Consider the following 27,612-nt stretch of genomic DNA (forward strand, 5'->3'; position numbering starts at 1 on the left):
GTACTTATTATTTTACTTATTCAAGGGATTAGCTTCATGATTTCTTTTTGTCTGTCTTCATGTCCATAAATGTCCATGAAATCTGAGACCCTTGATATGCTTATTGGTTTGGGAAGTCTGGAATTGTCAGCAGAAAGGAGGATGTGCCACTGCAGACATTTATCTCCATTTGCCTTGTTTTTTGATGTCCACTCTCATCTAAAATGGGCCACTCTGAGATGGGAATCTGCATTAGATGGGATGTTAGTGCGTGCTTTTATGTTATCTCACTGCTTATGAAGTGTTCATCTTCATATAGAGTCTGCATAAAAACACAATTTTTGCACACTAATTTGTATATGTATGTATATGTATGTATATATGCATATATACATACATCTCCTTTTTAGAAATAGGGAAAGTAGAGCAAATTTAGGACAGTAAGAGATTTAGGTAAGACTCAATTTGTCTTCTGTTTTTTGTGGATATGTCAAGCACCTAGTTCCTGTGAAACCCATCTGGAGATAATTTTCCTGTGTTCTGTCTGGCGCATAATGTGTAGTCCTGTTGTGGGTGCACCTCAGTGTCTAACCCAGACAGCTCTGGGTTCAGAGTCAATTCAGTGACTTCCACAGGTCCCTCTGTTAGGCAACAACTTTCCCCAGGCATTGTGCAGGGAGGTTGGATGACTGATTAACTGAAGGCTGAAATGATGCTATGTGATCAGAAGTGAGCTACCAGCTGGATCTCTGTGGCAGGGGGTTTGGAGATCCATGATCCTTGAGGTCTCTTCCAACCCGGGCTATTCTGTGATTCTGTGATCCTGGGGGTGAGGGCATCTCTTCTTCAGCAAATAAAAAGGCTGCAGAAGAACTAGACTTTTTGTGATTCTAAGGAGTTTGGCAGAGAAATTTCTATGAAGAAAAAATGGAGAGAAATGAGACAGCAGGGAGGTCAGTGCAGACTGATTGCTCCCTGGAAACTCATAGACTGATTCCTGGAAACCTGTTCTAGCAAGAACAGGAGAAAGGTACAGCTGAATTAGCAACCTCCAAGGCACTTATTCCAGTCTGAGAGCCAGACCAGCTTCCCACCTTATAAAGTGTCATTAATTAATCCTTAAATTATTGACTTTATAGCTGTCATGGACCTGCAGTTTTGGTTAGAGATGCTACATTAAGGAAACTGGTGCTGCTGGGCAACAAAATTGTCATAGCTATGATTTTTCCCCCTCATCTCTGATCCAGGATCCTCTCCCCAGGGATGAAAAGGAAACAGAAGCAGCAAGATGTGCCCTTTTGTCCAGTCTTGCTTAGTGGTGGTAATCCACCATGCAGGGTCACTGACAGAGAGCTGCAGATGTGCGTGATCATCACTGCAAAGGAATAGGCTTTTTATAGGCACCATGATATCATTTGCCTTTAAGTTCTCCGCTTACTGTTATCTGTTTAATTGCCTGTTAACTGGCATCTTCACTCCAGCTCCCTCTGTAATATACTCTGAGTTCCAGAGGCTCAATATGAAAAGCTATGTTTGAGGATGTTTCTGGGAAGAAGTAGATTTACCTTTAGATTCCTACCTCGAGGAGCTGTCTTCCTCCATGTGTTTCTCATTTGGACGTGACCTAAAGGATCAGCCTACCTTGAAACTTCTACCAGAAGAATAAAGAAAGAGAAGATGTCAATGCAGTGACTGTGACACAGCTCTACAGGAGGGTTACTCTGTATCTTTCGAGAAATACACTGGAAACAGGCCAGGAAACACCTATTTGACAAATAATATTGGCACTCACTGCTGAGAAAACATCCTTAGTCATGGGCATACGTTTACAGTTTGTAAGGTGGATTCTAGCAATTTTTTCTCCTGTTTCCACAAAAGCTATTCACCAATATGTTATTGGGAAAATTAGAGTTGCTTTCTTGTTTCTTGTGCATGTGGATCCACAAGCATATATTTAAGATAGAAAAAGATATCACATTTTACAGTGTGGCTGAGCAAAACACTTACTATTTAAGATGGATCTGGTCTTGGACAGCAAATAACCCATTTGTGAGGGACACCTTTGTTTATAGTCTCAGCATAACTTTAATGTTGGTGTTTATCCATTGTTTTACTTTCATTTTCTTAAATGGCTGTACATTGCTTGCTGTTTTCACTCATTTACTTCATCTTTTCTTTTATTCTGCTTTATTAATTCCCAGGTTAAACCTGAGATCTCAAGACATTGTAGGTGAACATGCTACAGCATCCAGTATAATTTGTCACTTGACTACCACGTACCAGTATTTCACATGTCATTCACTTTGTACATGCACCTGAACACATTATGCTTGATTATAAATTGCTGGTTGATAAAAAATTATATTCACAGGCATTTATTGAGAGTAATTACTCAACAGGAATCATCAACCTGAATCAATTACCCATTGTAGAAGCATGTTTCCTGAAGGGTTTGGAGAAAAGGTGGGAGTAAATGTCATGAGTGTCAATGGTACAAGAACACATCTGCACTACATGGAAATACCTCCTCCAAAATTTTACTTTTCACATTCATCTGTAATAAAACACACCTCTTAGTGTGTGCCTCTGTCACTTAAATTTCAATGGAGTTAAAACAGAGGTATTTGAATGAATGCATGGTAATTGAGTGTGCTGTCAAAACACATGCGTCACAGAGTGTGTAGAAAACAGATCTGAGATTGTGGTTGTTTCCACTGAAGCAGACAGCACCAAGAGGACATGTTTAGAGTCAAAGGCAGACAGACTTAAATATTGGTTAGATGCAGAACTCCTACTCCAAAGGGTGTGTGTAAGATTTTCAAAAGAAACTGAAACAAATTGGAATTAGATGGCACGTCTGCATGGATGAACAGGTAATTGCACCCCTGTGCTTTTGGGTGACTTCCTCACCAGCTCTTGGCAGTATTTATCTGCTTGTGCTGTGTACTAGGCTTACGGGACTATTCAGTTTCTGCATGCCTGAACAGTGTGGGTGTAAATTAGCTCCAATCCAGAAGCAAATTGGCTCTGCTAAGCAGTGCAGTGTGTGCTGAATTTATGCAGCTGCTAGACAGGAGCCATGAGTTTGTGTACAGAAAGGAAGGGTATCTATTTTTCTGGAGATGCAACAAGACCATATTCCTCTACACTAATCAATTTAAAACTGTTTATTTAGTTTAAGCTCTGCTAGTAATCACTGAGGAGAGATGTATCTCTCAGGGTTGGTCTGTGACACATACATAGGATTACTTATGCTGGAACTCATTATTCTATGTCAGTTCCTCTATCTTTTTTTGAGAGCCTGAGCTAATCTTTCAGTTGACTACAATTAGCTGGTATAAAATCCATTCCACAGCTCTGGGCTCACTTCATTTAGGTGAAAGTAGATGCCTAGCTTCCAGTCCAACAGTCACAGACTTTCTGTGGTAATCAAGGTATCTCATATAGCACTGAACACCACTATAGGAAAAACTACATTTGAGCCATATATGTCTAGTTCTGTGGACAGGAGGCCAAAAACAAGCAACAGTGACATTGCTGTGTGATGAGTATTGAGTCTTGCTCCAGTCAATCCCACAGCCAGCCTCAATCTGCTCCCAGCTTCTTCTGGTATGGAATACAATTGGGCCTTCAGTTTTTATTGGAAAATCCTTATAAATTCAAGCAGTTTTCTGAGATTTCTTTTTTTGTGAGAACACTGCTGAGATCATTCTGTGTACAAGACAAAGAGCTCAGTATTAACTCTGCTATGATTACTGTTCCTCTTCTGTAAAGACTTATTTTTTTAAATAAAAAAGCACATTAACTACATACAACTGCCTCATGGGATAGTTTTAATTAGCTGTATAATTAGCTAATTTACTTAATTAGATCTCCAAATTTGGCATTCTTTAAATTAATTTCTCATTTTTCAGGTGTGTATTTCTCCTTCCACTTCTACTCTCCTTTTTTTTCTTATACTTCATTTTCCCCCTTCATTGCTGTTTTTTCTTCTACATTTCTTTTTTTTTCTTCTTCTTCTTTTTTTTAAATGTATTATGTATCTACACACCTCCTCCAAAAAGGTTAAGGGTCAGCACGATCATTAAGTTTAAAAGGAGTAATTCCAGCAGTCTTCCATACTGCCTAGTTGTTAGCACAATCCTTGGCATGTGTTTTTCCCAGGCTATGATCATTCTCTAGAGCAATGTCCTTCATATTTCAGAGATTAGCATAGACCAAAGGCTGTCCAAGAAGTACTTGGAACACAACAACCCTTTTTTGAGGATTAGAGAGTTTATCCATAAGGATGCAACCTGGTGTGCACTGCTTAGATTCCAGGCACCTATCCCTCCACTCTTTTATCTTCTGGTATGAGTGCAGCCAATACCTAAACATGGAGAACTCAATTTGTTTTCTGTCTTGAAAGCCCTCTTGGATACCATTGGCAGAATGGGACATAAATGAATAGTTTCGCAGATAATCAGGTTAGCAGGTGGTTCTGGTACATATTGTTATGGAATCAAAAGTCTTGTTTTCAGAATGGGAAATTTCTAAATAATTGACAAGATAACATCAAGACTTACCTCTATTCACATATCCCAGTCATATACCAGCTCCTCACTCTGTAAACATGGGCATTATACACGAGAATCAAAGGTCACAATTAGGTCTGTGACTTGGACCAAGATTTCCTGTGAGGACAATCCAGAAGTGTCATATTTGCTCTTTTCATGTTAACATGCTTCTGTAATATTTACATTGGGCAAAATTAATGCTTTCATCTTTATGGATGGAAATGTAAAATAAGCAAAATTCCTGAGTTTCTAATCAACTCACAAACTCATTTTAATTAGCTTTTTATAAGAAGAAGCCAAATACATGAATTTCCACTCCGTTCTGATATATTTGGTTGTTATTTCATTTAGGAAAGTAAAAATGCTCTTTCCAGTTTTACTCATTCAGTTAAAAAAAAAAAATCATCAGGTGAGCTTTGCTCTCTTCTTTCTTGTTCTTTATTTTACTTAAAAAAAAAAAAAAAAAAAAGTAGCTGGAAAACCTGGAAGATAAGTACTAGTAAGCAGAATAATGGAAATATGAAAGAGTAGCACTCATTTATAACTTCAAAATACTGTCAGCTTCTCCAATTTCACAAAAAATAGAACACAACAAGAGATAATTTATAAGAAAAATGTTCAAAAACGCAGGCAGAAAATTAAGTGTCCATGTATCAAACTCAGTTCATATTCTCCACAGTGGCAGCCAGATGAGAAGCAAGCTGCTAAGTTATCAATAGTTCTACAATCACTGCCTGCAACTGATGTTAAAATGATGGCAGGAAATAGTGGGAGAAGATTTCAAAATGAAATATAAGACTCACATGCACAAAATACATTATTTTTGAAAAGACGTGCACTCCACAGGACCTACACAAATTACTGCCAAATAACCTCCCTGATTTCATAGCATAGGCACTTCTGCTGCAGGGCACAAGCTCCTATAAAGCTTAAACAAGAGATTTTTTATAAATGAAAAAGCTTTCCAGATTACTGGGGAAGTCAATCTATTCTTCTGGTTAAAGCATGATGGATTATGGGTGCCATGAACATTTCTAGTCAGCATCAAAGCAACGGAATAGAGTCTTCTGCGGGCTGCTGGGAGAGACATCCTTGATGCCAGCTGCAATGACCAATATTGTTAGCCTTCCTTCCTACCTCCATTCAGTATTTAGGACTGGAGATGCGAACAAAAACATATTTCCTCTCTTAACGTTTACACAGATACTTAATATTCAAGTAAGGCAACAGCTTTCCATTTATACTTTCTATCACACTCTGGGTTAGCAATACCAAGGGTGATGCTGGATTTTCAGTGATAGTGTGAGTCTATTTGAGTCTTCACAGTCCAAATCCTTCTGATGTTTCTCAGAAAAAGTTTATCTGCATAAAACCACTTTGAAATTTAAGGAACACAGGGATATGCTCTGTACTTGCTTTACAGGGAAGAAATAAACAAGTTTTATTGTCGAAGTTAGATTTCAAAATCCCATTAAGGTTTTTTTTTTTTTTTTTTTTTTTCTTAACACCTTCTGACTGGGAACAGTACCAAGAAATCCCACTTCAGCCTTGGCTATCTACAGCTAGCCTATATGTTGGCTAGAGACACTGAGTATTTGCAAATTTGTTAGTGCCTCCATGAGTTATTGCTGCTGTAGGGTTTCTCATGCTTCATGGACCCCACCTTCACAGCATTATACCACACTGTAAAAATGATTTTCTATTTCACTAGGGTTTTTGCAGTATTGCTGGATATTTTCCAGAATGCCCATCAGGTTTGTTATGTGGCGTAACTTCCACATTTCTAGGAGCAAGATATATCAAAACAATACCTGTGTATATAACAGTCTGGCTTCTAACTTTCTTATAAAATTTCATTGCTAGATTTTTATGTTGAGAATGGAAATATTTAGTGTTATATTTTGAAGGGATACTAAAATACAAAGAATCTATATTTATCAACTGATATTCCAAAAATATTGTATGTGTACTAAGTTGTCTTTATCATTGCTTTAATGTCCCCCTTATAACTTCTGTATCTTCCCTGTATCTTCCCTAGTAGACAAATCAATGATATGCACAGTGATGCACTGTTGAAACATTGTCTTCCTGAGCACAGCAATAATGGGTGGGCTTTTTTCATTGTTTTTTTTTTCCTCGATTTTGACGTGTTCATAATTAGCCTCCCAGCAAGACTATCTGCAGAAGAGATCAACGGTACTTAAGTGTGTCTGATAAATCATAGAATTGAGGAGGGTTTCTAACTATTTAGAAATCTGTCCCCCCCATGATACATTAATTTGTAAACCTAGTATAGACGTACTTGCTCATTTTGGACCTCAAACCTCTTCTTTGTGAAGAATAACTGGGATAAAATTTTCTACAGGCTTATCTACACTCAAGGGTTTATTTCAGGAGATGTAAAAGTTTCCCTTGGTTGAATTCTTTATCCTGCAATAAAGCAACAATTTCTAAAGTTGGACTTTCTATGCCTCCCTTTTCCGCAAACCAAAAGCAAATGCATTTGTTTTTACTGGAAAGGGGGGTTGAAATATTAACAGGCTAAAATAAGATACTAAACCTTGAAGTGATAAAGCAAATTCCACGATCTACTCACAGCATTTTCTTTCTTCCATATTCAGGACAGTGCTTTGCAAAACTGGCAAAATCACTTACAAATTTAACATAGTAAAAAGAGTGTCCTGTGGAACCTGGTATACATGGAGAGTGGTACTTCTATCTGGCTTGAATTCTCTCTCTGCTGGTAGAATTTTTAACCTTGATGGCTGCTGTGTTTATTCTCACATTTCTGAGGCTTCTTCCTTCTTCACTACTGGAGAACATGCTGCTCGATACTCAGAGTTGCACACTATTGAAATTGTGTGGATCAATGGTGAAGGCAAGGATATCTGTGCTTATCTATTCTTTGCTTCAGCAGAACCACTCTTGATTTCCAGCATAACCATATTTGAACCTACTTATCTATTTGTACAGAATTGTTGTGAAATAAATTTAATAGACATTGCACTAACTCATTTTCAGCTTCTTTTCCCTGCAGGCTTTTTCTTTGGGTATGACTATCCAGTAGAGCCATTTCTTCACTCTTTTCATCCACACTGGCCATTTCACTATTTACACTCTGTTCATAGCATTCAGCAAAGGAATGACTATATGGTTCAAAACCACTACAACTATATTCCCTGTAAGCCATTCATTCTCCCTGGGTCTTTATCAAGTTATCACAGGCTGTGGCTGCATCAGCTTACAGGAGAGATAAGTCATTCTCTAGAAAGCAGTTTCTGACAAATGATTTATTGCACTAGTGCCATTTTTTAAACAGAATGGCGCAGAGTGCATTTATTTTGCCAGGATCACAGGGACTGCGTTGACCTACTCGTGTTTTTGTAAAGCTGACAATATCTGCTGGAAAAGTGGTCCAGCTCTGGCATCAAGTGATCAAGAATGCATGAACAAAGGGTGAGGTTCACTTCTGAAATTGCCCAACATTTAATTGAAGAGACTACTTGTTCACACACTGCTGCAGTGGTGAAATTTGTTTAGGTCTTGACCTGAGCCTCTCTGCACTTTGAAGCTATATTGAAGTACAGCATAATTGCCTTATTTTATTTATTTTTCTCAAATTTCAGTGTTTTGGGGGAAGAGAAAACACCCCTAGTAATTTTGCAAGACCAGCTAAATCTTTTTGTTTGGAGAGTTTCTTGTTTCTTAGTCTCTTACAAATCTGAAATCATGACTGTTGAATCTATAACTTTTCTTCCTTTTACACTGAGCATATTGTATTAGACAGCCCAAAGACAAAAGTTCAATAATTTTCTTCAGCTGGTATATAGAGCTGAGCCTTAAGCTGTTACTTGGTGGTTCCCAAGTTTGCTACCAGGTTTCATTAGGTTTTAGCCTTAGTTTTAGAAGTCTCCATTTCCTTTTTCATATCTTCCATACCAGTAGTTAATCAATCTCCCCTCCTTCACTCTGTATTTCTATACATGTTCTTTTTGGTGCTAGTTCTTAGCCACCACTTGTCCGACCCAGAATTATGACTAGCTCCAATCCACATGAGATTTCTGGACAAACACTTTTCCACTTCAGCTTCACCCCTTTACACTTTCTCCACATTTAGGGAGAGAGGTTGAGGACAGAAAAGGGCTGCAATTTGCCCAGAGGACAACAGGGGTATAAACAGAATCAATATCTCCTGAATCTTGATATCTTTTCACATCCCCAGGACATACTGGCAGGTAGTTGTTATCCATAATAATTCCTTACAATGAAGTCTTTAACATATTTTGAACACTCAATAAAGGGCTTTATAATTGATTAAACAGGAGTAAAATAAGAGTTAAATTTTGTTTGCATCATTAGATTAATAACCTGTTGCTTACTTTGATAGTTTGTACATGTGTGTAGTGAATCTAGATACAGACACAGAAAATTTCTATTAAGAGAATACAATGAAGCACTGCTAAAACAACATACTCTTTCACCACTTCCAAACTCCATAATCTAAATATGCTTTAATAACAGCCCTTGGGAGTAGGGAAAGAATAAAAGACAATAAATGGAAGTAAATCAAAAATAGAAACGAAATCTGTAGAGAGTGGGAAGTTTGAGACTAGCCACTGGTGTCTTTTGAACCCTTAAATGCTACCTTTATGCCAGTTTGAGTGGTTTGCATTAAGAAAGACATGTTTTCCTGCTTCTTGCTGTTACTGAGAGGCTTCTTTTTTTTCCCATTAATTGTAAGGGTATGGTGAATGCTTGCTTTTTCAGAATTTTACAGACAAAATAAATATTAAAGAAAAAAATCAGGGGAAAACATTTACATGTCAGAGACCAATGCAATGGTTCCACGGGTCTCCAAAAATTGCATCATCCCACTAATTAACAGTTTGCAGAGGTCCATAACCCACAGTTTTCAACAAGAATTTCTAAGCACTGTGGCCTTTTGTTTTGATGTCTACAAATACCTTGGTCTTGAAAGAGCCAGTATCTCAAACCCTGAAGTGCTTCAAGTCTTTGTCTGATTCAATTACTTTCTTGGTAGTTCTCCAGATCTCCTCTGAAGCCACCATAAAATAAAATAAAAACCATGCCATGACATCAGTTATGTTCCAACCTTTGTTGCCAAGATAGTTTCAACAGTAAGTTACGTGCTCCAGTGCTGTACAGGAGCTATATATTTCAATTTTCTTTGGACACTTGGGTGAAAATCCTTTCTTGATGATTTGTCAAAGTTCATTTGAAAGTTCATTTTTATTATTTAGTCTGACTTATATATTTTTTTTTTTATTTAATGTGCCAGTGTTTGTGCTCTTTTAATCTTTATCTATTTGGAAAGTGTTTTCATTAAAATTAAATATTCTTTCTTGTACCTCCATTTAGCTAAGGCAGAATTTTCATGCTCTTACATTCCCTTCTGAGTTGTCAGTTGATGTCTCTATAGTTTTTATTTCACCCTTTTAAAACTCACAAGTTACATTTCACTTTTACATGTTTTGTCATTATTAAATAATTTCTATGTATTCAGTGTTACTTGCAAAGGTATTTCTGGAGTATATTGTATCACTTATGGCCTCTGTTAAAGTGTTTCTTCCATGGCATCTCCAGTGACTGTTCTTAGTGCCTTTTTTTGGGAATACATGACCAGCTGTTCATCATTTTTAAAGAATAAACAGAAAAATTCCTCAAAAAAAAACCACAAAAAAACACAAAACAGTAGTTCATATTTTCAAAACTTGATTTCTACAACAGCTTCCCCGTGAATCTTCCACCTCTTTACAGAAGTACTTATGTCTTCGTATTTGAAAAAATACATTAAGTATCAAAAGTATCACTGGAAAACCAGAGAAGTTGATACAGTGTTGAACAGAAGTGTTGAGGAGTTTGATGATAAATTATTGGTGAGGATTGCTGGTGCCACCTGGTCTGTAGCTGTTCTCTAGAAAATGGTGCCTAGAGGAGATTACATAATGCACGATTTTTGTTGTCCCATGAAAGCAAATATGAGGCCACAAGTGAATTCACCTCACATGTTTTCCAGCGCTGGTAGAGAGTTTGTCATGCTACATCTAGATAGAGGTGACAAAACCAGAGAAAGCACAATCCTCTGCTGGTTATTTGCTTTGATAGGAGCAGGATTTAACCAAGACCTGACTGCACATAGGAAGAGAGAAGGAATTCAAAGGCAGTTAAGACAATAAAAGCTAGGGAAGTTAATAGAGATTGAATGTTGTGGAAGTCTATTTTATACACAGGTGTATGTGATTATCCATAAGACAGACAACAACAGTTATGTTGATTCAGTTACCTGCAGGTCAGAGCTGTAAATCTGACAATGTTTTTAACTTTTGGCAGACTAAGAAGGCAGCAGGATCAAAGCGAGCAGACTTCCAGCACAGACAGCAGAGCATCCTTGCAGAGCCATGGGAAGCTTCAAGATGGACGTAACAACAACTTGCTTGGACATGGCTGTACAAGAGGCTGCAGCAGCTAGTGAACTACAGCTCCACACAGGCTTTCATCTGAGGGTGAGGAAGGATCCTCTCCCACATGCCTTCACACTCGCCCCTTGGATCCCAAGCAATCAGTCCTACTGCAGGATCCCCAAATGAGGGCAAGTCCACAGAGAAAATGGCTGAGAACTTCCATCCAAGACTCACTCTGACTTCTGACTGCCACTGGAAAAAAGCAACCATCAAGAACAAAATACAGTTTTATAAGTCTGACTTTCCTTTTCAAAATCCTGGAAGAAAACTTGAAACAATTCACTAGGCAGCCTCTCAAATATTGCCATGTTTCTGGCCATTTGCAAGAGACGAGTTGCACTGGGGCCAGCTTTATCTTGAAGGCTTTACGCTATCCTCTCTGTCTCCATTAATTAAAATGATCCAATATTGAATTTCATGGAGCTGCTAGACACAGCTGTTTCCAAACATCTGCTGTTGAGTTTATAACAGATGTACATGATGTAAATACATGATTGTGGTGTCAAATAGGATAAACACTGAATAATTTCATTTAACTACCTGAAGGCCATTGGCAATGTTGCACCGTGAATGTCTTCATTTTGTTCTTCAGCTTCATGCATTCTGCTTTGTAGTGAGAGATGTGACCCAGGCCAAGTCAAATTGTTGCTAGTGACTTTTGTGGATGCAGGATTAGACACATCAGCAGTATTTCATAAATATGACAAAGACAGATCTTTACAGACTGACTGAGCTGAAAAGCAGCTTAGTAAGGAGCTAAAAACATGAAGAATTTGCTCAGATCCACAGTTAGATGTTATAAAATCTGAAGAAATCTGTTTCCATGGATCTATTCTGGACAAGAACTGACTCGAATAGAAAGAAACATACATTATCCTTTGGTATTGATTACATGAAATCTCTTTTTTTTTAATTAAAAAAAAAGAAGAGCATCCACAATTCCATACATTTAATACATTTATGGTATTTCACAACTTGTACATCCACATTTTGATAATAAATGCATGCTCATTCTGTCCAATTGTGCTTTTCTTTTTTAAGAGTTATGTAAACAAATTTCATTTCAAATTTTTTAAGACATAATTTAAGCCTTTGGAAGTGATAGGCATTTTATTTGTAATAACCTATTTTTACTGTGTTGTTTCCATTTTATCTTTTACAAAACAAAGTTCTTTGTAATCGAATAGATTTTAAAATTTTGTTTCACATTATATGTAATTTTTATCAAAATTTTTTCATAAAATACAGATTTTTTTATTGCTTCATGAAATGATATGGTGTTCCTACTCGCAACAGAGAAGTTTACTAAAGCAGTAAGGTAAAGACTTTACATCTGTTATAAGCATAGTGTGGATTTACTTCCCTAGTTTTGGCACAGAGAGAAATCATAGGTTCAAACAAAAGGGTAGAGATGCTTTGGTCTTAAAGAGACTAGTTTTCATTGCCCAGAATAAACTGTTTCATGATCATCACTTCTTATAACGATCTTTTTTTATTATTATTAATAATATTTATTTCACTCTGGAAGTTCCAGAGTGGGTAACATTTTATATAACATCTGGAAAAACCTATTTCTCTGTTTCATTTAAAATGTACTATGATCTTTGATATTGATCCTAGAAAGAAATGAAAGATTTTATGTGAGGAATCCTAAACAAATTAATGGCACTTCTCATTTGCAGGATCCATGCTGTAACAGATATTACAGATTAAAGCCACGAAGCTTTAGGAGGTAAGGTCAGTAATATATGAAGCATGAAATGTTCCTGAAATGTCACTCACGAGGATGTCAGTCTGCATCTGCGTTGTGGAACTCCTCGTGTTGGGCTGCAGTGCTCACTAATGGACACCCAGCCACCATGCAGTCTGTCTATTGAACAAGTCCTGATCCACAGCCTTTAAAATACAAGAATTTCATCAATGACATTAAAATCTGAGGATTTTTCCTGCAGGTAGAATTCAATTATCAGCAGGAGTCTTTTGAACATTTGCAGTTTGATCTGGCTGGCTGCAGGGGACTTTTGCCAATGCTTCACTAAGCTGTTTTTGAGATGAGCCTGGTTATTTGATAGATGGCATCTCCTTGAATGTGTTTGTAGAATATTACGCATGAATGCAGTCCCACTCAAACACTTTAATTTCACAGTTGTCACCACACAGTCATTTCTCAAGCAACTTCACTACTTAAAAAAAGTCAAGGCACTGATGCTCAAGTGTGTTCAGAGACCATGGCACTTCCACTGACTGCAAGGTGAACCTTACCTACATTGCATATGATTGTCTTCATCTACTTACTGTGCAGGTCAGCAAATGCTCTTGGCTACACTGTGGCTACACTGATGCACTTTTCATCTTTCCATTCTAACATAGCTATAAAGAACTGTCCTACCATTAGGGGCACCAATAATGGTGTAGCAGAAGAGAGCTTGTTCTCAGCTTTGTGAGAATCAAACAATGACTAGAAGGAAAGTCACACAGCCTGGGAATAATCCTGAGAAGGTCTGGGATTTGTCTCCTTGAACTTCAGACTTGAACAAAATGCACATGCCTGCAGCTCAGTTAGCCAGATTCAGGCTCAAAATAAAATAAAATAAAATAAAATAAAAATAAAAATAAGATGCTTGTAGGATGCAGAGCTTTGGTCAGTCTTGATCGTCTCCTTCAGCAGATGGACCTCCCTGTAGCTCTGCCTGGGGTATAATGGGTATAAAGTCAGCGTACACAGGCAGTTCATATACAGATACATACACAGTCACTGACAGTTAGATGAATTGTGTTTATGGCATAGGCATTTTGTGATCATGGCCATTTCAGCAGCAGTAAGAATGAGCCATTTAAGCAGTTTCCATCCTTGCATGGAAAAGTAGTATTTTATACCAAAACAGACACTCGCAATGAGTGCTGCCTTGCTTTTGCAGCAGAAATGAAAACACAGAATGCAACTCAAATAAATGGGGAAGGTTTCTACAAAATACTTCGTGAAACAGAAGGGAAAAACAAAATGTAGAAGCCATAAAATCAAAAGAAACTCCTTGGGACTCATTAATTCTGTATGGCTTTATTGCTTTGCAAAAACAGCCAGTGGTCCCAAATCCCAAAGTCTCTTTTTGTTTCTTGTCATCATTTCAAGGGTAAAATCTTTTTTTCTTATTTCTCTTCCAGGGAAGAGAGAGAGAAAAGTCTAACACAACTGGAAAAGCAATTTGCTGCTACAACATTTTATTGCAACGCCACTTGCTCTGCAGTGTTACAGTTCCGCTCACACACGCACATTCCCACAGCATCTTTCTACCATAAACTCTGCCAGATTTACCTTCTGTTCAGTTTGCTCCTTCTACACTGTGAATTAAATATTGGCACAGCACTGTAAATGTTTAATTACCAACCGCCATAAATACAAATAGCTCTTTTCATCTCTAGTCTTGACAAAATGATTAATGAAATATATCCAAAAGATTTTAATGTAGATTTTTGGAGGTGGGAGAGATGGTGATAGATCTTGGTACTCTATTTACATGAAAGTACTTAGTGGGGGAAATACTACCCAGCAATTCATCCACCCAGCCATTCCATCAATTTAGATGTTTTCTGCTTGCAGAAATAGATAATCACAATTCAAAACAGATTTCTTGCAGCTTAAGCTAAACCTAAATACTGGTACATTGGGATGCAAAGTGACTGGCTGAATGAGACCCAAAGAATTGTTCTGTTTTTCAGTTGGGTAGCTACACCAACACTTGCATATGAAAAAGTATTTAGCAGCACAGGAAAAGCTTGGAGGTTTTGGAGATGTTCATTTACAGCTGTGGTGGGTGCTGGAAAGCAAACAGATATTCCAAGTGCCTTCAAGTAGACAGCAAACAAACAAAAACAACAACAAAAAAGCGAGTTATACTCTTGAACTTCTCATGCTAACATTTGCCTTGAGAGCAGATCTGGAACAAATCACTGCCCTGCACAAAACCACCATTATTTGTATGTCTGGCTCAGATTTCACCCATAGCTCAACAGGCTCCAGACTACAAGGCGAGGCTCCACCTACTTGCAGTGCTGGGCTGCTCAGATTCTGGCTTCTTGTGTAGCAAAAGGAAAAACAGCTCATGGCAGCTGCTGGAGCCAAAAGCACCACCCTTGCTAGAGAAAACAGACATTATTTCCTATGCAGCCATTGCAGCTCAGACCCTCAGCACACGCTGCCAACAGGCTCTGAAGTAAATTCGAGATGAGGAATAGTGTAAAAGCTTTTTCAGATCCTTCTGGTGGCACACAAAAGCCTCCATGCTAGTCTGGGGTGATTTTTAAATAAGAGCTTCGCAGCTCCTCTGAAGAGCATATTCTTAGCTAAATAACTATTTTCTTATGCACATTGTGCTTAATCATCTTAGCTTTCATCAGAGTAGTTACTTCTGTTTATTTGAATGACTGGATCAACTACTCTCTGGCCAGCAGGGAGAAACGTTTTGATATTTTTAGCATTCATTTAGCAATGTAAATTAGCTTGCTATAATCATGTTTGCGAGAAAACACACAGTACAATCAAGACTATAATAATGACTGATATTAGCTGTGCTCTATACATCAATGAACTTGGCTCAGATACACAAACTTTTTTTTTTTTAATTGGGAAGGATGAATGTATCTTATCAACTGGAATAATTCCTAACAAAATACCCAAATAGTTCTCTTGAGTCTTCCCAGGCAAAAATCATAAGGTAGGACAGAAAAAATTGTTGTTCAATCTTGTGGATTTTTTTTTGAAGTCAGTTATAAACAACAAAGTAAGGATATCAAAACTGCAGCATTCAATTCTTATTAAGAGAAATAGGACTAAAATGAATCCTAAAATAAAAGTCCTCCTAAAGTTTATGCCCATTATTATAGAATTAGGTAAAAATCAGTGTTCTCTGAAACCAATTACCTAAATAGATTTATTCATAGACACTTCCATAGGCAAAAATATTTTGGAACTTGAGCTCTAGAGAATGCTTTGCTACTTTTTCCACTGATTTGATGTGTGTTATATTTCTGTCTGAAATTTTTCCCGCAGTGATTATTCTGTACTTGAAAAATCCCTTTTGGAAGAACACTATATAATTTAATTAGTAGTTATAACTTTGCTATACAATTCTGTAGCGAGGATAGCATTGTGCAGTCAAGGAGCTAAGATGTTGAAGCAATTGCTGGATGATTAATTACTAACGAGGAAACAATTTAAGTCTTGAGCCCTATCACGATGAACGCCATATCCATTTGTTAAGGTGGGTCAGAAACTACTGCAAGGAACTTAAATTTTGAACTGGATTTATAAGATATAACTTGAAGACAGAGATAAACTGGAGAAATCATTGCTCAGGGAAGGAGGTAACAGTAAAATCAGCCTATTAAATGTAATGAGCAGCCCTGTAATGCAGATTTATGGATTTTTCTCCTCCATTAAATTATATGTACAATCTCCTTTAAGGCTGTAAGTTTTTTCCATTTAATTTGAAAGCTGAACTAATCTTGGAGAGAATGGATAGGGCTGAGGGAGCAGAGAGGAGGCAGTCAGTGGCAGTGACACTGGCAGAGCTGTCATTAGTCTTCTGCGCAGCTTAGGCCAACATGAGAACAAAAGATTGGTTTCAGAGCACAGAAGATCTCTGCAACTGCAGAATCAAACTAAAGCGATCTGTGAAGATGTGAACTGAAGTACTACGTGAAGAGAGTGAGAGCCACCCTCAGAGATGGGTTATTCCTGGTGAGATGCAGCATGTTATCCATACAGACATGTAGTACAGCCACTGACCTTCAGCAGGAACACACTCCTTATGAGAGGTCATTCACTGAGATTTAATTTTCCTTCCCAGCCCAAAGATGCTGCCTAACAAAAACCGAGTAGCTGAGGTGGTGGAAGGAGGAATATAGAAGGAGATGTGGTATAAGGAGGAAAGCAAGCCCATCTGCAGGATGCCAGATGCTATCACCATCAGGACTAAGCCCTGCACTTCTGTACTGTCATGCCTTGCTTCTCTCACTTGTCATCTTCCTCTACGTTTTCCTCGCTCAGTGCAAGTCACTTGGGTCCCTTCTCTCCTCTGACAGCAGCTGTCAATATGCAAACTTCTCCAGCACTCTACTCTTCCTGGCAGGCTGGCTCTAACAGCTTCCCCCACCATATGCCTGGATGAGACTTCTTGAAGAGCATTCACAGGCAGGACCACTGTTACCTAAATTCATTCTCCATGTCAGCTGAGGCATTGAGGTTGACATGCCATCATCCTGCCCCTCACGTGCTCACCGTTTCCCCTTCTAAGCATTTTTGGTGGAAGAGCTTGCAAATACCTAAAGGCCTACAAACCCTGCCTTTCCTAGGTTCTGGCAGGGCTATCCACTTCACAGGTGTTCCTTTGGTGACATCCACATGCAAACACTGTAGCACAAAAATCAGTTACCGTAGAGCACCATTCTGACTGACACAGATCAAACACAGTCTTCTCACAGTCCTTCCCAACAGTGCTTCAAGACATACATGCCACCTTCTTCTCCCACCCCAGGACCAGTCAGACTAAAGACACAAATTGTAACAGACCTACACTTTTACAGTAAAGATAAGTCAAAAACTCCTGGAATTACAGTTCCTGGAAATATTGATAGCCTGTTGCAAGCTCTGAGTACACTGGTCAGAGTGATTCAGAGGCTTTTCTTATTCTTCTGGCTTCAGTACAGGGCTTTATTTTCCATTTTTCAGATAGATGCACATTAATATTGAACACCTAATTAAAAAAAAAAAAAAAAAAAAAAAAAAAAGAACACTAAATAGAGCAAGACAACCTGCAATGCAACATTTATTTTGAAGAGATTCCTGAAATATGTTTTCACCATCTCATCAACACAGCCATTTGAATAAGCATCTATAAGCATTTGAATAGTTTTCTTGCAAGTAAGATATACAAAGTTACTCAATACAGACAGACAAATGCCCTGAAAATACATAACTGATGGTGGTTCACCTTACTACATTACTAACTTCTATAGAATGTCTTAAATTGGAAGGGACCGTAAAGCCCATCCAGTTCCAATCCCCTGCCACAGACAGGGATGCCCCCACCAAATCAGGCTGCCCAGGGCCCAATCCAAGCCAGTCTTGAATGCTTCCAGGGAGAGAACATCCACAACCTCTCTGGGCTGCCTGTGCCAGTGCCTCACCACACTCCAAGAAAAGAACTTCTTCCTAACACCTAACCTAAATCTCCTCTCCTTTTAGTTTTAAGCCATTCCCCCTTATCACTATCTTCCCATGTAAAAAGTTGATTTCCCTCATGCTTATAAGCTCTCCTCAGTGAGAGGCAAGCATCGTTCTGAAGGCAATGGCCTCTGTTGCCCTCAGCCAGAAAGGGAATTGTGTTCAAATCTGTGAATCCAGAGTAGAAGAGCCAGGCACCATGAGGTGCCCGGTATGATAACACAAGCTTTCCCCTGGTAACATGAAACACAAACACGCTCCTGTCACTTGACTTTTACTTGACTTTTAGTCTTTCCACACCAACAAAGCTCTGCACATCTTTAAGATGTCATGCTATCCATCTCTGGAAAACTCCTCTCTGATCCATTTTTTTTTTTTTTTAATTTAAAGGACAGTAAATTATTCATGCAAGTCTGCATTATCATTTTAAAACATCTGAACTTACAGTATTTCATACAATCACATTCATCATACCACTCTACAGTCTTCACAAGAGGGTTTTTTTTTTTTTTTAAGGAGTTAAGGATGTAATTACTTATTTATTTGTATTGACATGCATTGAACATCTATTTGCATAACAAAGCCATGAGATATTTTGTTGCATGTTTTTTGCTCATTTGTACTATAGTAATGCATATAACTCCCTGAGCTTGCTCCTTTTAATGTGTCAGTACTTACTTTCACCTTCTGCCTTGGCATACCATAATCTTTTATTAGTATCAAAAATATTGGTTTATTGAGCCTTGGTATCTGTACCGAGCATATATCTCAGTTTTTCTTGAAGAGCATACATACGTCTGAGCATATTAATTGACTGCATTTTTCACCTTGAAGAAAAAGGAGAATTAATGGAGCTAACTAAGAATAATAGGTCCAAACTTTTCCATTAGCATACTTCATATAAAACTTTTCACATTTCCCATAAGCTCTTCATCAGTTCATTGACAACATTATGAGATTTAAAGTGTTTAATCTGCTAAAAATATGCTTCTATATTTGTTGGAGATATTTTCTAAAACCCCACCTATAGAAACAGTGCAGTGATTCCTGGGATCTTTTACGAAGTGATATACTCATTATGCAGCACATACATATTAATGTATAATGAAAAGGGTCAACTGTGAGAGATACATTTTATTTAATCTGCCTCAAGCTCACTAGCAGGTCTAGAAAGTCCATCCCTTTGCAAGAGGCAAGTCAGAACACACAGGTATAGGAAAATATTTGCAACATAAAAAACAGATTTTTCCTGTCAATGGGTGGCAGGAACCTCAATCTTCCAAGCTAAATAGTGCACCTAAATATAATGAGACACTATGCAAACATCTGCAAGCGTGTTAAAAAAACTCACTTTCCTCAAGGATTTGAGATTTGTGTATTTTCTGCTGGAAAAAAGATAGAAAATGCATTTAGAGTGGGTTGGAGAGAAAGGAGGAGTGATTCTAGGAAACAGAAAATACACTCTGGCCCAGCATTTGGAATTTGATCCTGCTTAAATGTTAAGTCCTGTATCTTCCTGAATAATGGTTCTTTCCTTGACCTAACAAGGCAAGACCAGTTATAATAAACTTTTAAATCTTTATGTTGCTGCAGCCCTACCTTAATGTTATTGAACAAACTGTATTAAGAGGGAAGGATTTTTTTGCAATCGACATCTTCATGTCTTCCTGATTTTTCTTCATATTTTCTTATGTTATATCATGGGCACCAACAGACAGATGCATTTCTGTGTATACTAGAATAGTCTGAAGCTTTTAGGACTTTGTTTCAGCACTGCTCCATTTTTGCCTAACCTCCACACTGATGTGACCAGCTCCTCTTTCTCTCTCAGAAACTTCTGCTTAACTCTGAACTGAGCACCTCTGGTCCACACGTGTGTTATCTTCAAGAAGAGTCAACTTTTAATCAGATTTACTTCAAAGAAAAGCTTTTCTGTAACAATAATAGAGATATAAAATCTCCATTTCTTCAATAATCATTCCCAGACCCATGTTTAGCCATATCTACTGGATCTTATGATCTAGAAAAAATTAGTAGCTCTAAATTGTACTTCAGTGGGTAAAATATAGCAGTGCAGTAAATTTAAATGCCTGAACCACAGAGCCCAGGGAAAACCATGCATAGACCCTACTCTTCAGTTCTGTTTCACAGAGTGACTAAGGCACCTCAGTGCCTCAGAGCACGTACAGAACACATCAGTGAAATATCACAAATACTAAGGTATGTCCTCCCCTTCTTGAGCTTTCATCTAGCTTGAATCTACAGCTGCCCTAAAGATATTTTACTCCCATACCAGTAATATCTATGGTAGCTCAACAGTGAAAAAATTCAACCAGAAAAATGAAGACTGGAATTTCAAACTTACCACAGCTTAAGAAGATTAAAACACTTCCTTCCAGGAGGTGTTTTTTTTTGTTTGTTTGTTTTTGTTTTGTTTTTTGTTTTGTTTTTTTTTTTTCCAGTCTCTGAAACAAAAATAGAATTCAAAATTAATGGAACAGTAATACAGTCTTCAAATGGGGGGAGAGAAGAAGGAAGCTATTAAAAATGGGAATCTGTTACACAGAAGAGTGTAGAGAGGTCAATTCAAACAAAACTAAATATATGCTATACAAGTTTTGCATTTATGTTACTCACCCTCAAGCTACAGGAACAAAAGTAATTGCTATTTATTCTGTATTCATATGGAAGGGTTCAAACTCTAACCCCTGAGAGACTGAAAACCATTTTTGATAAAATAAGAATTAATTACATTTCAAATATCAGCTTTGATGTATTTCAGATTTTTTTTTTTTTTTCCACAGACTAAAAAAAAAATATTTCTCCTGACTAATCTTACTCTTTTGCTTTTTCTACTTCACTAAGCATTTCATTGACAAACATTTTTCAGGAAATTAAGACAATTTCTTTTCTAAAGTACATTTAAAAATATCTACATCCTTCTTTTAAAACATACTAGAAATTAGGCTTTTCAATTTATAATATGCAGAATGCAACTACTTCAAATGATCCCTGTTGTTGCATGAAAGATTTGTTGTAGTTGAGAGGGAATATTTTTAAACAGAAAACACAATCAGAAAGAGTTGTTCATTAACACTCATGTATAACTTTATTTTTCCAAAAGGACAGAAGTTTGTGCCACAAGGGAAGACAAAGGATACGTAGCTAAGAAAATTCATTCTGTTTGCAGCGAGAACAAATTGGCAAGTCAACACCATTCAGCCATCCTGTAAAAGCAAAGTTATAGATGCATGGTGGGTCTACAGCAAAGAGCACTACAGCTCTTGCACTTTGATCAACAAATCACGTTTCCTGAGAAGGTGCCTTGAAGTATGTAAGGGAAGACCCGAGAACCATTACATCCATTTCCATAGGACGATGAAAGCAGCCACATGAATGTTAACTGAAGAATTTTCTTTTAGTTTCAAAAAGGTAAAAAGTGGTCAAATGGAAAACTATCAAAACATTTTGTTCTGACACGTTCTTTGTAACGTTCATGACTGATGTTCACCCCATTAAAAAGCCATCAGAGCCTGCTACAAAAGAGGAAAATAAAGTCCCTTCTCAGAAACACTGTAAATATAAACATCTATAAGAAAAATGAAAAGTAATGGAAAACTCCTTTTCTTACTGTTACACACAAACGGACGTTCAAACAAACATTATTTATACTGGTTTGCCTACCTCTTCATATTTTTATTAACATCTTTCTTTCTCCAGTTTCAATATTGCAGTGATATTATCTATCTATATCTATATATCTATAGCATGTCAGTTTTACAATTAATGCAGTTTCAGATTTCTCTATACTCCCCTTACTTAGAATTCTTTTTTCAGAACAAAGAGAACTTTATAGTGTTTTACTCACCTTTAAAATAGCTGTCTTCATTGCTCTCACCTGCTGTCCTCACTGCACAGCTGCAAGTAGTTAGAAAGATTTGCTATAGCCCAAAGATCAGACTTCTATGTAAAGACATAGCCCAAGCACAGATATACTCTAATTCTAAAATCATGCTGCCTACAGAACTGGGTGAAAACAAGACTATCTGCTTTACAGCAGCAGGTGCTATAAGGAGTTCTCTGATATTGCCTTATCCTATGCCTTATAGTGGTTGTTTTGTACTCAGTAAAAGCCAAGTTACTGCTAACACCCTGGAAAGGAATATTGCCTTATCCTATGCCTTATAGTGGTTGTTTTGTACTCAGTAAAAGCCAAGTTACTGCTAACACCCTGGAAAGGATGAAGGGTGCAGAGTGACTGGTGGTCTCAGTGATTACGTGATTCACTAGTGTGTTGAACTTGATTTAGTAAAATAGTAAGAAGCCTGAAATCAAAATGGTGTATGATAACAAAACATTCTTTGTTATGAGGTTCATTAAATGCGAACGCTGTGCTTGTGAACAAAGGGAATGGCTGGTATCAGTGGAGGATGAGGAACAGTGTTGGTTTGTGGGCTGAAGCTGAAGATGTCTGGGCAGAAAAGCTGAGTCTGGAAATAGAGAAAAGGAAAACCAAGGAAATATTATAAATTGAGTCTACACAAGGAGACTGAGATTGAAATCATGGTTGGGTCACAGTCAGCCAAAAGACATGCAAAAGTTGGGATTTTTGGCAGAGCTCAGGCAGGGAGAAGCAGCATTAATGCAGGAACCTGGGGGTGAGTAAGTGAGAAGAAGAGAAGTAAAAGGAACGAGGGTAGGGGGAGACCTAGGATGAAGATGAGCTTGACAGGGTGGAACAAAGCAGAGTTCCGTGGAGTGGATGGAAGAATTGGAGCCCAGTGTGCTGTACTCCCTTCCAGAGGTGGAAAATAAGGGAAAACAGCTACTGGGGCCAGAGGACCACATAAAAGAACCAACAGACCCAGACTTGCTGAGAAAACATGAGTGCAAATAAGATAACGTTATGATTAGAGCTCCTAGCAAAACACTGTTTCAAAAATATTATTGATTTCCTTTCTGGGACCAGAAGGCACATTTGTTCACTTTGAAACAACCAAAGCTTTCTCACAGCAGGAACTTTTTGGTTTCTCCAAAAGTGCAGAGCAGGAAAGCTCATACCCCACCGGCTGCCAGGAAGCAGGGAGGCAGGGAAGGGGCTGGCAGGAAGGATCCTTTGGACCCTTTGTGAAAACAAAGGTATTCCTTGGAACCTAAGGATTTCTGCAAACCTTTTTTTTTCTAACACAACACGCTGTCTTGAAAATTTCCTACCAGTTCAAAACAAGAAAGAAACCCTGGTTTTCTGGTATTTTGACAGAACTAGTGATTTACACACGGAAATAATATTACAAGATGGCTATGGTCAAAAAGCCAAAAGTTAGACGATGTGTAGGTACAAAAGCTTGCAAATTAGATGGAAAACCCAAAGGCAATTTAGTAGAGTCAGTGTAAAAGTTCTGAATTTCATTATTTCTTTAAACAGCAACAATTTATTTTCAGGTTGATTTTGTGTCTTCTACAGGGGATTGTTTAATGACCAGCGATTTCTTATGTATATTATATAAGCAATTGCTTATGTTACCCAAACAGTGAGGAAAGCAGCATATCAGACTTACAGTAACAAAGGTTTTTTGTTCCTCAGTAGGATTTAGAGGAGAGTAGGATGCAATACTACTAATACTGCAATTACACTTCCAGCATCCCTCTCTCTTCTCATTTGCTTGTCAGTGGTGGGACTTCAGCAGAAGTCATGGGAAGTGCACCCACAGAGAAAACTTTCCTCTGCCTGTGGTTAATGGCCTCAAACACGGATAAGAACTGTCCACAGGCAGAGGAGAGCACTGAACAAGTATTTCTCCCTGATTGCTTGAAACAGAACCACTTTCACCTTGGAAGTAAGATTTTAAAAGAAAATAACTCATGTGAGGAGTAGAGGGAAGATGTCTCACTGCCCTGCAGGTCAGTGCTACAAAGTCTGAATGAGACATGCATTTTCTTCGAATCCTGAGGTTTTGGGAGCCAACCAGAAGTCTGTCAAAGGCACTCATTGCTCAGGTTGAGCACTGGGAATAGTTTGCATCCTAAATCTCCTGCATATACATTAGGTATAAATACAAGAAGGAAAAAAGAAATTGAGCTTGCTTGCCTCTGTGAAGACTGGATGTTTTTCTTTTATTTATTTATTCATATGCATTATCTCAACAGTCAGTATCTGATCTCAAAAAGCCCAGCAAAAGTCACTCATAAAAGCCATCAATTCCCAGATGGCAAATGCCATGGGACAAGGACATTGGTGCTCTGTAGCAGACAAACATTACACTTCATTAAAGAGCATTGGTGAGAAGGGGAAACCACACCCATGTGAAAATGAATGGTTGATTGAGAGCAATTTGAAACAATTTTCCCATGAGCAGCCACCAAACAATATGGATGAGCTGTTCAGTGCCTCCTGCTCTGTGTTGTGTGGCCTCACCTTAGCACTGTGTGCAAGTTTGGGCACCACAACATAAGAAGTACGTAAAGCTATTAGAGAGCATGGGAAGGAGGGCTAAGAAGATGGAGAAGGGTCTAGAGGGCAAGATGTGGGAGGGTTGGCTGAGGTCCCTTGGTTTGTTTGGCCCAGAGCAGAGGATGCTGAGGGGGGGCCTCATTTCAGCTACAGCTCCTCACAGGAAGCAGAGCAGGAATGTACAAACACATGTCCAAGCAGTACACAACAGCTTTTGCACAAGAAAGCTTATAGATAAATAATAGAGAAAAGCTGAGGACAGCAGTAAGACCGGAAGCCTTCACCTCTAGCTGAATGAATAGTCTATTTCTTTTGCACACAATAGAAATGAGATGTGGAGAGTACCCCATTTTAGCCCTTCTAATAGCATGGTGATTAGAGCTGGCATATTGAGATGTAAAAACCTGGGTTTGTGTCTGCCTAAACATAAGGGAGATGTTGAACTTTCTGAATGACTGCTGTATAACAGGAGGTAAGATGTGTCTTCTCATCAGACTATGCTTTGAAAGGAAAATATAAGTAAACAAATAGAGCTGATGCTAATGCTGATCATTTCAACTCTTTGGAAGAGGCTACTGACTGTGGTGTGCGGAGCTGTTCTTGACATTTTGCTAGGATCAGCTTTTAAGATAGTATGGATTGTTTGAATCACACAGTTCTAATGAGTTCATTCATGAGATATAACAGATTAAGAGGATAGCTTTGTTCCTTGACTCCTTCCAAATAATGCATCCATTATTTGGCGCTGTGACTTCTAGCTTATTAGGGACAATGGGAATTTAAAATTCTATCTGACACATTCTGCTGATAATGTCCTCTTTCTAAGAGAATTCAAATTCAGTGATCATTGAAGATCTTTTGATATATCATGAAGTCATAGGAAGACCAGAATTTCACCCTCCTTATTCTATTACAGTTTTGCCTAGGAGATTATGATCCAGTGTCTGATGAGAAATTGGAAATAAGTAAGGAGAGAATACTACTTCTTGGAATAGTAGGTGTCAAGTTATCACATTTCTTGAAATTTAAATAAATGTGCCACATTCCAATAATATTAATTCCTCCACAGGTCTCACTGGAATTAATTATGTATTAACCTTTTATTTCATTGAAAATAAATTCACAATCTCTCTCTTTTTTTTTTTTTTTTTCCCTATAAATAAAGATTAAAATGTGGAAGTGAAAACCAGCTACAGAAATTTACAGCAGCCTATGGCAGATATAATGTTCCTGAATTAAACACCTTTGTTGCAGTGGAAACTCTAAGAAATTTCTAGCAATAGAGAGACAGATTTATAAATCTCTCAGATGTTAGTTTTTACTTATTTAAAAAAAATAGTAATTCATATCTCCATAGTTAAAGAAAAACTGTTTTTTGTCTTTCTTGAACAAGGAAAATAAAACTGAGGCAACGTTCAGTGTTTGCAGGGCATTTCAAAATTCAAGACAAAAAATAACTGAAATAGAAGAATATCTCACAGATGCAAATAATGGCTAGATAATTTTATAGCTAGTTCCTGTACATAATCTCTATAGTTCCTAAGCTCCAATTCTTGTAAAAGTATTTTATGTATTTAGCCTGCTGAGCTTCAATTACCTGTTTTATTTTTAGAAATGTCAGCAGTGGTCCACAGGTTCCCCAAGCACCTACGTATTTGAAAAAATAGGCTCAGTTTCTGCAACCCACTCCTTCAAGCTCCTCCTGAACTAACTCATGACTAACAACTTGGCCTTGTGTTATGGCAAAATTTGCCCTCAGGTAAGCCCTACAAAATTACAAATTCAGGAGCTGTGTTAAACACAAGCTTACAACAAACATGAGGAAAGGTCTAGTATTAGATTGAGTCATCAATCAAACAATTTATTTGGAATGTGCATAGGAGAAACACAGCAGCACTTTATGCACTTTAGGTTTTTTGTTGTTATTGTTGTTGTTTTTTAATCTAATCTGCCAAAAAAAAAACACTAGAATGTAATAAAAGGAATGTCAGAAATAGTGTTGTTATCCCCCAAAGCCTTATCCACTATGTATATATCAGCAGCTGGTATTTTTGTGGTTTGTAACACTTTTGTTAAGGAATCTGCTAGCGGTGCTACCCAAATGTGCAGCGTTGTTAAGCCGGTGCCTGTGGAGTCAGATAACAGAACCTTAGCCCAAGATGACTGACAGCGAGAGGATCTGCTGTTTTCTACATATTAATTGGTAATACATATTTATGCCTATGCATGGAATGCCAGCATTTTCATTCTGGGGCCTGTTCATCTGCAAGTTTGTCATTATTCACACTTGAGCTTCCAGGAATGGCTTGCTTGGTGTTATACACCACACCATTTCAGCCACAACTTATTTTTTGAGGATTTTAGAATGTGTGAAGGGAACAAATTAACTTTCAGTTGTTTCACAAATCAGAAAATCTCTTGATTGTTCATCTTAGAAACATCTAAGTCTGTATGGAGTGAATAGAAAAATGACGTGCTAACGACTTGGACTCAGTAGTCTGTGTCAAAGCTATGCAAATGGTATGTGGAGACCTGGAGGAAAGAAAGAATGGCACAAATGAAAATATGGATCTGGAGATTCAGTCTTCATCTGATCCCACATTAACCATTAATAGCAGGAATTGCTCCACTGGGAGTTACCATCTCTCTTTCCATGACTGATATTGGTGCTAGCAATTCCTGAGTATATCTCATGACTGTTTTAGGAATGTTTATCCAGCAACACTTTCCTATACCCCACATTGTTTGCCTCCCTCTGGAACCCAGAGTTTTTGAAAGGTGGAACTCAGAAGAACATTTATATTAGTAAAAACTTTTTCAATGAGTATGAGTACAGTAATGGAGTCGTTCAGTTGAACTAGGAAAAAAAAAATTCACAGTAATGTAATAGGTTATTTTGTGGTAATGTTACAATGCTTTAAA

The 27,612-nt window shown here is 37.8% G+C and overlaps 1 protein-coding gene and 1 long non-coding RNA gene across 2 annotated transcripts in view; one reads left to right on the top strand and one right to left on the bottom strand.

Annotated features, from left to right (window-relative positions):
• Positions 1–11,798, top strand: part of STK32B (serine/threonine kinase 32B) — a 146,401-nt gene extending 134,603 nt beyond the window's left edge. The window contains exon 13 of the mRNA XM_031588368.2: positions 10,887–11,798. Within this exon, the coding sequence (XP_031444228.2) occupies positions 10,887–11,025 (139 nt within the window). The 3' untranslated portion in view covers positions 11,026–11,798. The remainder of the gene's footprint in view (positions 1–10,886) is intronic.
• Positions 11,799–15,922: 4,124 nt separating this feature from the next.
• On the bottom strand, positions 15,923–20,661 carry LOC116225792 (uncharacterized). Its single transcript, XR_004166158.2, has 2 exons — positions 20,605–20,661; positions 15,923–17,769 (listed from the first exon to the last, which is right to left on the bottom strand). It is a non-coding gene; the product is annotated as an uncharacterized LOC116225792 (long non-coding RNA).
• Between the last annotated feature and the right edge of the window lie 6,951 nt (positions 20,662–27,612).

Source organism: Phasianus colchicus, chromosome 4 (genome assembly GCF_987193195.1).
Source record: "Phasianus colchicus chromosome 4, bPhaCol1.hap1.1, whole genome shotgun sequence".
Classification (NCBI taxonomy): Eukaryota; Metazoa; Chordata; class Aves; order Galliformes; family Phasianidae; genus Phasianus; species Phasianus colchicus.